General features: G+C 49.2%; 2 protein-coding genes across 4 annotated transcripts in view; one reads left to right on the forward strand and one right to left on the reverse strand.

Moving 5' to 3' along the window:
• Window positions 1–12530, forward strand: part of LOC125297244 (NACHT, LRR and PYD domains-containing protein 3-like) — a 313314-nt gene that overhangs the window by 117452 nt on the left and 183332 nt on the right.
• LOC125297251 (glutamate receptor ionotropic, NMDA 2A-like) overlaps window positions 3279–12530 on the reverse strand; it is a 38085-nt gene continuing 28833 nt past the window's right edge. For 2 of the 3 annotated variants that reach the window (XM_048247489.1, XM_048247490.1), the window contains one exon: window positions 3279–8215. In XM_048247489.1, coding sequence (XP_048103446.1) covers window positions 6275–8215 — 1941 coding nt within the window. In that variant the 3' untranslated portion in view covers window positions 3279–6274. The remainder of the gene's footprint in view (window positions 8216–12530) is intronic. The other variant, XM_048247488.1, reaches the window with a different exon arrangement.

Raw genomic sequence — 12530 nt, forward strand, 5'->3', positions numbered from 1 at the left:
ACAATGCTCTGTTCCATCCATTCAGTCAGTCACCCCTTTGACTTTAAAAACAGCTCTGAGCTGCAGGAGGCTGAGGAATTGTGCCAATTAGAATCAGCTTGTTTGTTGAATGGAGTTGTGCCAATTAGAATTAGCTGGTTTAGTGAATGGGTGGAGTTAGAATCAGCTGGTTTAGTTCCAATTAGAATCAGCTGGTTTAGTTCCAATTAGAATCAGCTGGTTTAGTGAATGGGTGGAGTTAGAATCAGCTGGTTTAGTTCCAATTAGAATCAGCTGGTTTAGTTCCAATTAGAATCAGCTGGTTTAGTGAATGGGTGGAGTTAGAATCAGCTGGTTTAGTTCCAATTAGAATCAGCTGGTTTAGTGAATGGGTGGAATTGTGGCAGAACTTTTACTTTCTGAAGCCGGGCTTTTGTGCCTCTCACAGTTGAATGTGTTTTAGTCAATACCCTCGTCCCTTTTTATAGTGATGTGCCCTCAGTCCACATTCATAGCTAATCTTTCTAGCTAATCTTAAATTTGATTCCCACAGATACAAACATACACACGCACAGACGCGCACACACACTCATCACATGGGCACACTCATCAGACACACACACACACAGAAACACAATCAAGAGGCTGGAGTGTGTGTGTTTGCGTGTAAACTTTACTCTTAGACAACAACACTGTGTGGATGCTGAGAGGAGGAGTCAGAGAGAGATCTACAGGGAGAGTGAGTGCTTGTGCACAGGGGACTCGGAGAGATCTACAGGGAAAGTGTGCACAGGGGATTCCACATGCCAGTCTCTCGGTCGAAAGTCTTTGTACGCAATTAAATCAGTATGCTTCAAAAGAAAGAGCTCCGCTTGCAGAACAACTCCTGAAAACAAAAGGAGAGAGACTCCGCCTACTTGGTGGGCGGGGCCTGTTTAGGTATTGCATCCTAGCAACAAGTTCCCTGGCAACAGCCGACATAAGTCAACAGGACCCCAGGACATGTGCCAATTGGATCCTAACCATAATCTAACCTAGCCCCAATCTGATCCTAACTGTAATCCAACCTGGTCCCAATCTGATTTCATGGGCGGATTATGAAATTTCGGGCCCCTGGGCCCAGATGTATTAAGGGCCCCCCACTTATTGTTGTATATGTGGGGGGGATGTTTAATTTGTTTGATGTGATTTCCTGTATTCTGGTGCATTTTGGGGATGGCCAATACTAAATTCAATCAGATTCATAGCCTACATCCTGATTTGTTGATATTGAGGCAATAATTCCATGCAAAGGTTTGGGCTTCAGGCCCGTGCAGTAATCCATCCCTGTCTGATTTTAACCCTAACATAGCCTGGCCTCAATCTGGTCCTAGCCCCTAACCCTAATCCAACCTGGCCCTAATCTGATCTAGCCCCAGTATCAGACCTAATATGGCCCCAGTACCAGGTCTAATCCAGCCCCAGTACTAGACATAATCTGGCCCTACTACCAGCTCTAATCCAGCCCCAGTACTAGACATGATATGGCCCCAGTACCAGGTCTAATCCAGCCCCATAATATGGCCCTAGTACCAGACATAAACAGTCTCAACCTAGTCAGCTGCTGCCTGGGTTGCATAATTCTGCCACCTGGAAGAAGAATCTTATTTGCATCCATCATTCTATCATGCTATTATTACACCATTATCACATGTAAGAACATCATCATCATCATCATCATTTTCATGACCTTTACCATCATTACATCATCATAGACATCATCATCATCATCACACTTAGCATCATTATGTTGATCTCCTTCCCAGCAGAATGAACCCATGTCCTCATCATGTTGATCCCATGTCCTCACTTAGCATCATAATGTTGATCCCATGTCCTCACTTATCATCATGTTGGTCAGTAGATGTTCAAAAGTCGGGGTCTGCCTTGAACTGGCAGGGGAGAAGTCTAGAGTCAGGTGAAGAAGCCTAGAAACATCTAGAATTGGAAGAAAGCCTAAAGGGAGGTTTCTCGTGTGGAACTGGGAAGAGAACTGTTGTGGACTCTAGAACCAGGATGAGAAAATCTAGAAGGGAAGAGCTAATGTCTGGAACTAGTAGGGAACTGTTGTGGACTCTAGAACCAGGATGAGGAAACCTAGAAGGCAGGAGCTAATGTGTGGAGCCAGTAGGGAACTGTTGTGGAATTTAGAACCAGGATGAGGAAACCTAGAAGGCAGGAGCTAATGTGTGGAAACAGTAGGGAACTGTTGTGGAATTTAGAGCCAGGATGAGGAAACCTAGAAGGCAGGAGCTAATGTGTGGAACCAGTAGGGAACTGTTGTGGAATTTAGAACCAGGATGAGGAAATCTAGAAGGCAGGAGCTAATGTGTGGAACCAGTAGGGAACTGTTGTGGAATTTAGAACCAGGATGAGGAAATCTAGAAGGCAGGAGCTAATGTGTGGAGCTGGGCAGAGAACTGGCGTAGAACCAAGATGAGTTAAAGATGTCTGTTGGCCTTTCACCTGCAGCCATCTACCATTTCCCCCTCTCTGCCTGAGTTCCTCTCTCTGTCTGAGTTCCTCTCTCTGTCTGAGTTCCTCTAGTTCTTCTCTCTTTCTGAGTTCCTCTACTTCTCTCTGTCTAGTTCCTCTCTCTACCTGAGTTCTTCTAGCTCCCCTCTCTTTCGGAGTTCCTCTAGTTCCCCTCTCTGATTCTCCTCTGTCTGATTCCCCCTGGTTTTCCTATTTCTTCTGGTTCCCCTCTCTGGGTATCCTCTATGTGAGTCTTTCTGGTTCCCCTGTTTGGTTCTGACCTCTTGTTCCCCTCTGTCTGATTCCTTCTGGTTCTCTTTTCTGTGTGTCTTTCTGGTTCCCTCTCTGTCTGATTCGCTCTGGTTCTCCATGACTGTCTCGGTGTGTGGTTCCCCCTCTGTCTGAGACGCTCTGGTTCTCCATCTCTGTCTCGGTGCGTGTTTGGCAGTGTTCAGAGTGCAGAGTGCATGGTTCAGACAGGTCGAATTACACTCATCTTCAGGTAGTTAGATTTAGATACAGGTTGTGCCCTTGTGCTCACAGGAGTGTGTGTGTGTGTGTGTGCACATATTTATGTGTGTGTGTGTGTGTGTGTGTGTTTATTTTGGACTCATTGCATGCAGGTGACCTGGTAAGTGGGCATAGAACAAAGTAGAAGAGGAGGAGGGAGGAAGAGGAGGAGGAGGAAGAGGAGGAGAGGGAGGAAGAGGAGGAGAGGGAGGAGGAGAGGAGAAGTGTGTTTCTACAAGAGCTAAGGGGAGGAGGAGTGTGTTTCTACAGGAGCTAATGGGAGGAGGAGTGTGTTTCTACAGGAGCTAATGGGAGGAGGAGTGTGTTTCTACAGGAGCTAATGGGATGAGGAGAGGAGGAGGAGGAGCTGAGGAGGAGGAGGGGAGGAGAGGAGGAGTGTGTTTCTACAGGAGCTAATGGGAGGAGGAGTGTGTTTCTACAGGAGCTAATGGGATGAGGAGCTGAGGAGGAGGAGGGGAGGAGAGGAGGAGTGTGTTTCTACAGGAGCTAATGGGATGAGGAGCTGAGGAGGAGGAGAGGAGGAGTGTGTTTCTACAGGAGCTAATGGGATGAGGAGAGGAGGAGGAGGAGGAGGAGGAGAAGGGGAGGAGTGTGTTTCTACAGGAGCTAATGGGATGAGGAGCTGAGGAGGAGAAGGGGAGGAGAGGAGGAGGAGGAGTGTGTTTCTACAGGAGCTAATGGGAGGAGGAGCTGAGGAGGAGGAGGGGAGGAGAGGAGGAGTGTGTTTCTACAGGAGCTAATGGGATGAGGAGCTGAGGAGGAGGAGAGGAGGAGTGTGTTTCTACAGGAGCTAATGGGATGAGGAGAGGAGGAGGAGGAGGAGGAGAAGGGGAGGAGAGGAGAGGAGGAGTGTGTTTCTACAGGAGCTAAGGGCCTTCTCTGGCTCTAGCACAGGACTACTTACAGAAAGAGAGAGAGAACACATTTCCCCATAGAGCTACCCACTCTGGAAAACAACCTGCCCTCATCTGTGTGTGTGTGTGTGTGTGAGAGAGAGAGAGAGTTTATGTGTGTGTGTGTGTGTAAATGAGTGTATATGTATGTGTGTGTGTGTTTGTGTGAATGAGTGTATATGTATGTGTCTACCAGGGCCGGATATTTTCCAGAGTAAGCTGCCGTCTGGCTCTCCAGGGTGTTTAGTGCAAATAATAAACAAACAATAAATAAATAAATAACTAAATACAGTAGGAAATCAAAACACTGGTCAATGTAATCCATACTGTCCTGAAGCCGCCTCACTGAGTTCAGCTTGTACACCTCTGGATTGTCGATTAGTGTTTGCTTGTTTTCTGCCATGTGGTTGTTTACTCGTTTGTCCACTTGTTTGTTTGTTCATCAGGCTGGACATGGTCAGCAGCCTCAGAGTGGGTGCCGTTGCAGAGTCCGTGTGCATTGACCCCCACCCTTCACCTTTGACCTTCAGAAGATTGTGGAAGACACAGCGCCACCAGAAGCCGTGGAGGTCATGACCTGATGTGACATTTGACCTTTGACACAAGGCCACCAGTAGCCATGGAGGTCACGACCTGATGTGACATTTGACCTTTGACACAAGGCCACCAGTAGCCATGGAGGTCATGACCTGACGTGATATTTGACCTTTGACACAGCGCCACCAGTAGCCATGGAGGTCATGACCTGACGTGAGAGTTGACCTTTAACCTTTGAACCCCACCACCAGGCATGGAGGTCATGACCTGACGTGAGAGTTGACCTTTGAACCCCACCACCAGGCATGGAGGTCATGACCTGATAAGTGATTTGACCTTCAGCAGCAGGCACGAAGGTCATGACCTGACGTGTGATTTGACCTTTGACCCTGATGCAGAAATAGATTGCAAGTGGAAAAGTTTGTCACACAGGAGCACAGGCAACCTGGAACCCTTTAACCCCCCCACCCCCCATATCTAAACCTACATCACCCGGACACACGCATACACACACACACACACACACACACACACACCAACACCTAGAAAAATCACTATTTACTACTACAGCTGACTCTGTCTCTGAGCTGGTCCTCATTTGCACCTCATTTGCCTTCATTTGCCCCTCATCTAGCCCTCATTTGCCCCTCATCTAGTGCTCATTTGCCCCTCATCTAGCCCTCATTTGCCCCTCATTTACCTTCATTTGCCCCTCATTTTCCTTCATTTGCCCCTCATCTAGCCTTCATTTGCCCCTAATTTGCCTTCATTTGCCCCTCATCTAGCCCTCATTTTCCTTCATTTGCCCCTCATCTAGCCTTCATTTGCCCCTCATCTAGCCCTCATTTGCCCCTCATCTAGTGCTCATTTGCCCCTCATCTAGCCCTCATTTGCCCCTCATTTGCCTTCATTTGCCCCTAATCTAGCCTTCATTTGCCCCTCATTTGCCTTCATTTGCCCCTCATCTAGCCCTCATTTTCCTTCATTTGCCCCTCATCTAGCCTTCATTTGCCCCTCATCTAGCCCTCATTTGCCTTCATTTGCCCCTCATCTAGCCCTCATTTGGCCCTCATTAGCCTTCATTTGCCCCTCATCTAGCCCTCATTTGCCTTCATTTGCCCCTCATCTAGCCTTCATTTTCCCCTCATTTTCCTTCATTTGCCCCTCATCTAGCCTTCATTTGCCCCTCATCTGGCCCTCATTTGCCCCTCATTTGCCTTCATTTGCCCCTCATCTAGCCCTCATTTGCCCCTCATCTAGCCCTAATTTGCCTTCATTAGCCTTCATTTGCCCCTCACCTAGCACTCATTTGCCTTCATTTGCCCCTCACCTAGCACTCATTTGCCCCTCATTTACCTTCATTTGCCCCTCATCTAGCCCTCATTTGCCCCTCATCTAGCCTTCATTTGCCCCTCATCTAGCCCTCATTTGCCTTTCATTTGCCCCTCATCTAGCCCTCATTTGCCCCTCATCTAGCCTTCATTTGCCCCTCATCTAGCCTTCATTTGCCCCACATTTGCCTTCATTTGCCCCTGTCCTGGCCCCGATTTATCCTTGATTTAGCCAGGAATTAGTTCTGATTTAGCCCAATTTGGTCCTGATCTTACTTACTCTGAATTTACCCCCTTGATTTGTTCCTCAAGCCACAGCAGATGCACACATACCAACCCAGATTCATCCCAGAGTCAGCTGGACCCTACACACACATGTACACCCTCTCTCCTGCATTGCCTAGACGACATGCATGGCCACCCCCGCTCTCCTGCGTCGCCTAGACAACCCGCCCCGAGGGGGGGCGCCCCCTGTAGGCCTGGGGAGGTCTAGACGTCGGACTCGATGCTGGGCATCCTCTTGTAGACGCGCCGGGCCCCACCGGCGCTCATGGCGCGAGGCGCTGGGTATGTGCCCTGCAGGGGAGGTGGCGGTGCCACGTAGGGCATCATGTGCTCCGGGTAGAACAGCTCGGAGGCCAGCAGCGCGGCGTGGCCGTGGTGGCCGTGGTGGGCGTGGACGTGAGAGGGCGAGGGCGAGGTGGGGGTCATGCCACCCGTGCCCATGCTCGTGCCTAATGTGAGCGGCACCAGCTGCTTGTAGATGTCCGTGGAGCTGCGGCCGTGGGCCAACCGCTGGTCGTCACGCAGCGTCTGCAGGAACGGGTTCTCTGACGGGCGCAGCGGGTACAGCGACTTGCTCCGGCGGCCCACGCCCAGCCCGCTCACGCCTGCCATGCCAGCCAGGCCACCGGGGGGCGCCGGAGAGGGGGACACCGGGGGCAGGTTGGCGTAGGGGCTAGCCTCCTGCAGACTGACGCGGCGCGGCCCACTCTGCCCTGGCAGGTTCTCGTAGGAGTGCTGGCGCCGGATTGGCTCCTCCGTCTGGAAGTGGCTGATGAGGCCACCGCCCTCGGGGTGCGACGGGTCGTTCTGGGGCAGATAGGCCGTAAAGGAGGGCGACTGGGGCATCTGCGGAGGAGGGTGGGGGTCGTTGGGGTGCAGCTGGTCCTCGCTGATGTCGTAGAGGCTGGCGGAATGCAGGCAGGCGTCGCAGCGCAGCGGTGGCGAACGGACCGTGTACAGCCCCGAGTAGCCGCCACCTGCGACGCCACCGCTCCCGGACGAGCCCCCGAGGCGAGACAGGCAGCTGCGGCAGTGGGTCTGAGGTCCGCCGCCGCCAGAGGCCCCGCCCATCCCCGGCTTCCCGTAGGTGTTGTACTTCTTCTCCTTCGCCACGGCCGTCGCCATGACGTCGGGGTGGGCGGCGTGAGCCAGGTGTGGGGGCGGGCTGGAGAGCAGGCTGCTGTTCAGCTGCAGGATTGGCTGCTGGCCGGGGCCCGTCGGGCCCTTGGTGCTGGCCTTGCCGCCGTTGTCGCGGTGATGGTGGTGGTCGCTGAAGAGGTCGGGGAAGTGCAGGGCGGCAGGCTCCTGGTCGAGGGAGGCGGAGTCTATGGTGAACACTCCGCTGCCCTGGCTGCTCTGGCTGAAGAGGTGGTGGAGGGTTCCGGAGGTGGTGTGGTTGCTCTGGATGCTGCCGCTCTGCTGGCTGCGCAGCGTCGACAGCTCGAGGTCACTGAGGTCGCGAGGCAGCCGCCCTCGCTTGCGCAGCGTGGGCGGCTCCTTCACCTGCTTGTTGTTGTTGCCGGGGGCGCCGTTGCCTCCGTGACCTTTGCCCTCTGCGGCGGAGAGGTCGGGGGCATCTTCGGGCAGGTAGCGCTGGCTCTTCATGGGCAGCCGTGACTCCAGCGGTGCGGCCGGGGCGGTCGCCATGGACACAGCGGCAGGGGCCGCGGAAGACGGATCCTCGGAGCCCGGCGGCGCCCCTTGGCGAAGCGTCTCCACCGACTTCTTCCAGAGTGCGCGGGGCTTGGATGCGGCGGGAGGAGGGTTACGCGACGCCCCATTGGACACGCCCTTGTCCCCACCCCCTCCTCCTCCCGGCAGGTTGTGCGGTGCGTCGGTCATGGTCAGCACCCGTTGCCCTGGCAACAGCGCGGCGTTGTTGAGCGGCTCCTTGAGCCGGTTGCTGACCAGGCTGCCGGTGTTGCTGTAGACGGTGTCCTTGGCCGCCTGGCTGTTGCTCTTGGCGGCGCCCATGATCTGGAGCAGGCCTGGGGGTGGCGGCAGGATGTTGGGGTTGGCCTGGCGACCGGGGACCAGCTCCTTGGCTGACTTGAGGAGATGCAGCATGTTCTGCTGAGGGCTGAAGCCCAGCTCTGGAGGCTTCTTCAGCTCAATATGCACACCGTGGATACAACTCCATATGCCCTACACACACACACACACACAAACAGAGGAGATAGCATTTTGGCAATTATTTCCTAAATGAATAACATTAATGGAATTAGCTGTGTCACCCTGACAGTGTTCTGTGAGCTATGCTAGCTTAATAAGCACTATTTGCCTTATGAGATCATTTCTGTGGTCCAGTAGCTGTCAGCTATGCTACCTTTATGTGCAGTGTTCACTCTATGTGAAGAGTGTTTTTCATTTAAAGGTTTGACTTCGTGCTTATTCAGTAGAGCATTTAGTGCTCTCCCCAATCCCAGACGTTCACATTGCATGTTTGTTTGTAATGGATGCAACCTGCTATAGGCTATCGTTTTGACAATGAGTTGTTAACAGAACCAAGACATATAGCCCAGCAGCAATCTAGGGACTGATCGTTATTTATTGAAGGGGCCACCGGAGAAATTTTGAGTGCTTCAGTTGGAAGTTGCATGACCCTCTCTTGCCTGCTAGAAATTGTTCAATGACCCTCCGACAGAATTGTTAGAAAAGACATGACCCTCCCCTGCCAATTGTCGCGGTCTTCCGCCCACGCTGCTTTGCGCCACAGCCACACACTTTGTGATAACGTTCTTAAATCAGTCTTTCCTGTGAGCTTGCATGCTACCAGTCCTTCCTTTTCAAATGTGTTGTGCCTGTTTGCACAATTTCACAAATAATCATATGTGATTAATAGTATGACAAATAATCCCTGTGCACGGGGACCGAAACAATATATGCCAACTTTTTCCGTGTTTATCACGTATTTTAACTTTCCCCGCTGTCTTGCCGTTTTAATGTTTTCCCGTAGAATATCCCATATTTTAATACTCTCATAACAGCCCTGCCATCGGGCCTGTCTCTGTGTTGCCCTGTTGCTACCCCTTGCCCTTCCAACGAAACAGGTGTCTTCAAATCATCGTTTTCCTTGCTTGAAGGCGAACTTAGAGTGATGTTAACCTATTTAAGTTTAACGGTAGCATTGTCGTGGAGAGCACGATTCATTAGCGCTTGCATGTTCGGCCTTATGTCTACGCAGACCCGGCGCCAGACACAAATTCACGGACGGGCATTACACTTTTCCAGGGGGGGCACGGGAACTTAAATTGATCACGGTAGTTTAAGCTTACACTTGACAAAACATTCTAATATGAAAATGTAAATGCAATTGTTGTAAAATAAGAGAGCCCCGTGCGCAGGGATGGAGAGAGAGAAAGGGATGGGATGTGTTAGAACTGAGATGCGTGTGGAAAAAGTATGCGTGCTGTTGAGACTGGAGCTAGTCTTATTCAAAATAATGCAAAAATAAATCCGCCAGATAAAACCAAAATCCTCGTTCATTTGCTAACCACTTTCAGATAGTGTTAGGGAGTTCACCGAAGTTACGGATAACTTCGGCCCTGGAGTGGTAAGCTCCCTGTTCTCCGACTAGGTCAGAAGAAAAAAACAGTAAAGGTTAACGCTCTCAAACAAACCCAGAAACTGCTAGGCCTACTTCTACTAACTATGATACGAGATATAGCCTACCTGCGAGCCTATAAGCTATATTTGTCATCGGATGACAGGGGTTAGTGCAGAAATGAAGTAGACTGTGCCACGTAACCTCCTCTCCATTTAGGTGATGGGCTTACCTAATGTTCCTGATTGATTAGCTACGGAATAATACAGATTTTACAAGTTTTATTTGCTACTTGCTAGATTGACAAACGTATAATATAGGCCATAATTTAATAAGTGTTCAAAATCAATCTATGGGTTTGTGGTTGGTTGGAGCAGCCAAGCGTGAGAGAAGCGGGTTCTGTGTTTCGTTCATGTCAGTGACTGACGCGAGAGAAGCGGGGTCTGTGTTGTGTTGCGTTGCGTTAATTTATTTTCATTGGGCATACCGTGCCATGCCGTCCACAGCTCTTCAGTTCTGACAAAGCCAAAATTACTCCTTTTGAAACAATGAGTGCAGGAAGCGCGTTTGTGTGGTTATATTGCTTGATCGGGGTTCCAAGCAGCTTTCAGCCATAAGGCTACTTTGAGAACATTTCAATTCACCCGACACTAATATTCAAAATGTTGAAAACTATTTCGGCATAGCCTATAAAGCAGTTTAATTAATATGGAATGTTAGTTGTAAACAAACAAGCTACTTGGTGAGGCTTGGCCTCACAGATGCGCTCGTGCCTTAGATGGCAGGAAAAATCTTCACGATAGGCCTATTAACTAACCACCCGATTCACGTTGGCTGGGGAGGGGGCCATCAGACAATTGTGCCCAGTTAATCCGGCCCTGCCCCCAAAAAATCACACCTTCCCACCTCTGACAGCTTAACAGAAGTCAAGAGGACTCCTTACTCACAGACCTATATCACAAACCTGCGGTTTTGAAATCCTATGCAGCTACAGGAGCTTCCAATCGCGAGGAAGCAATTTTGCATTGTAGGCATAACTAACATGCAATAACGCCGCCAACAACAACCAAAACCAAGCTAATCATTGTCAACATGTAAATTAAATGTAACATTATTGTGAATCAAATTAAAATGTTCTCTTTTTGCAAACGTAGGCATAGTAACAGAATAATTTAATAATGTTACAAAGATACTACATCAATCCGTTATGTTTCATTAGGCTACTAGGCTATTTGTTTTGCCTTGATTCATTTAGGCTAGGCCTTTTATTCAGGGCCGTATTCACAAAGAATTTTAAGGCTAAAAAGTAGCTCCTAACTGGCGAATTTAGGAGCAACTCCTAAAAATAATGGGCGTGTCACTCCTAACTTTAGGACTCTAATTTTTTCACAAAAGTAATTCACGAAGCATTTTAGACCTAAAAGTAGCACCTAAGTCTGGGACAGCTTAAGTCGAGAGGACTCCTAACTCACTAAGACCTATTCATAAACTGCTTTTTTGTGGCATTTTACGTTGCGATGTTTTGAAATGCGTAGCCTATGCACAACAGAAGCTTCCAATCGCGAGGGAACAATTTTGCATTCATAAAAGGGATGCAATAACGCCACCAACAACAACCAAAACTACTCATTGTTAACATGTAAATTAAATGTAACGTTTCATTGTGAATCAAATTAAAATGTTCTCCTCTTTGCAAACGTAGCCTAGGGATATGGTGACAGATTAATTTAATAATGTTGCAAAGGTAGGCTACTGCATCAATCCATAGGCCTATGTTTCATTAGGCTACTAAGCTTTTTGTTTTGCCTTACTCTTTATAACATTTAGGCTAGGCCTTTTTATTCAGTTATTCATCATCTTCCGTCCCTTCGCACTTGTAGTGTAGCGCGCATTCTCCGACCTGTCACCTGTCAGTCATCATCGGAAGAGAGTGTTTGGAATTCCCCAGCGTTACAATCGTCAGCCAATCAAGGTGGTCACTTCAGTCAAGCTCGTGCATGAGTAATGACGTCACCCATAGCCACGAAGACTCACTCCTAGTTTAGGAGTTGTCTGAAAGGCTTTGTGAATAACTTTTAAGAGAAAACTCCAATCTAAAATCTTTAAGTGCGATTTAGGAGTAGCCTACTCCTAGTAGTAAGATAAAAGTCTTTGTGAATAGCCTACGACCCCAGTTATTCATCATCTTCCGTCCTTGTGTAGCGCACGCATTCTGAGACCTGTCACCTGTCACTCATCATCGTAAGGGAGGTGTTTGGAATCATGCCCGCGTTACAATCATCAGCCAATCAGCCAATCAAGGTGGTCACGCTTGCCCATTTACCCAAATTAATGGTCGAATATTACTGATGATCATTGTTATTTAAGAACATGCAGTGTGCGTAGGGTACCAAAAACATCTTGCTCGTAAAAAGCATCATAACGCACATTCTGGCGGTTCTGTTATTTACTGTAGGCTCGCAAACCACATGCCTTTATTTTGGGCAAGCCTGCATTCATTCATTCATTCAACCTTTATTTATTCTCGAGGGTCATTGAGGGAAGCCCTCATTTTCAATGAAGCCGAAATTACAGAAGCGAAGCAAAGCTCCCACAAACAAGACAACATTCAGGCCTTCTGTTGAAGAATTTTATATAAAGCCTGCGCTGACAGTAATCCTCCTGCCCTGATAGGCCTACCACAGCTGTGGATAGTGTGGAATGTTCAAGTAATAACACAATCTAATGTGTGTCTCAATTGTCCCCCGCTGACCACCTCACACATTTCTCTAGATTTTGCAACGAACTTACATGACACAATGCCATAAAATATGCCAGTTTTAGGACACAGAATAATGTTTGTAATGATACCAGGTAGGCCAGGTATTGTCGAAGGTGCATGGTGAAGTGAAATTCTTACTTTGGAAAACAAACATT

The sequence above is a fragment of the Alosa alosa genome, chromosome 7 (assembly GCF_017589495.1).
Source record: "Alosa alosa isolate M-15738 ecotype Scorff River chromosome 7, AALO_Geno_1.1, whole genome shotgun sequence".
NCBI classification, from domain to species: Eukaryota; Metazoa; Chordata; class Actinopteri; order Clupeiformes; family Clupeidae; genus Alosa; species Alosa alosa.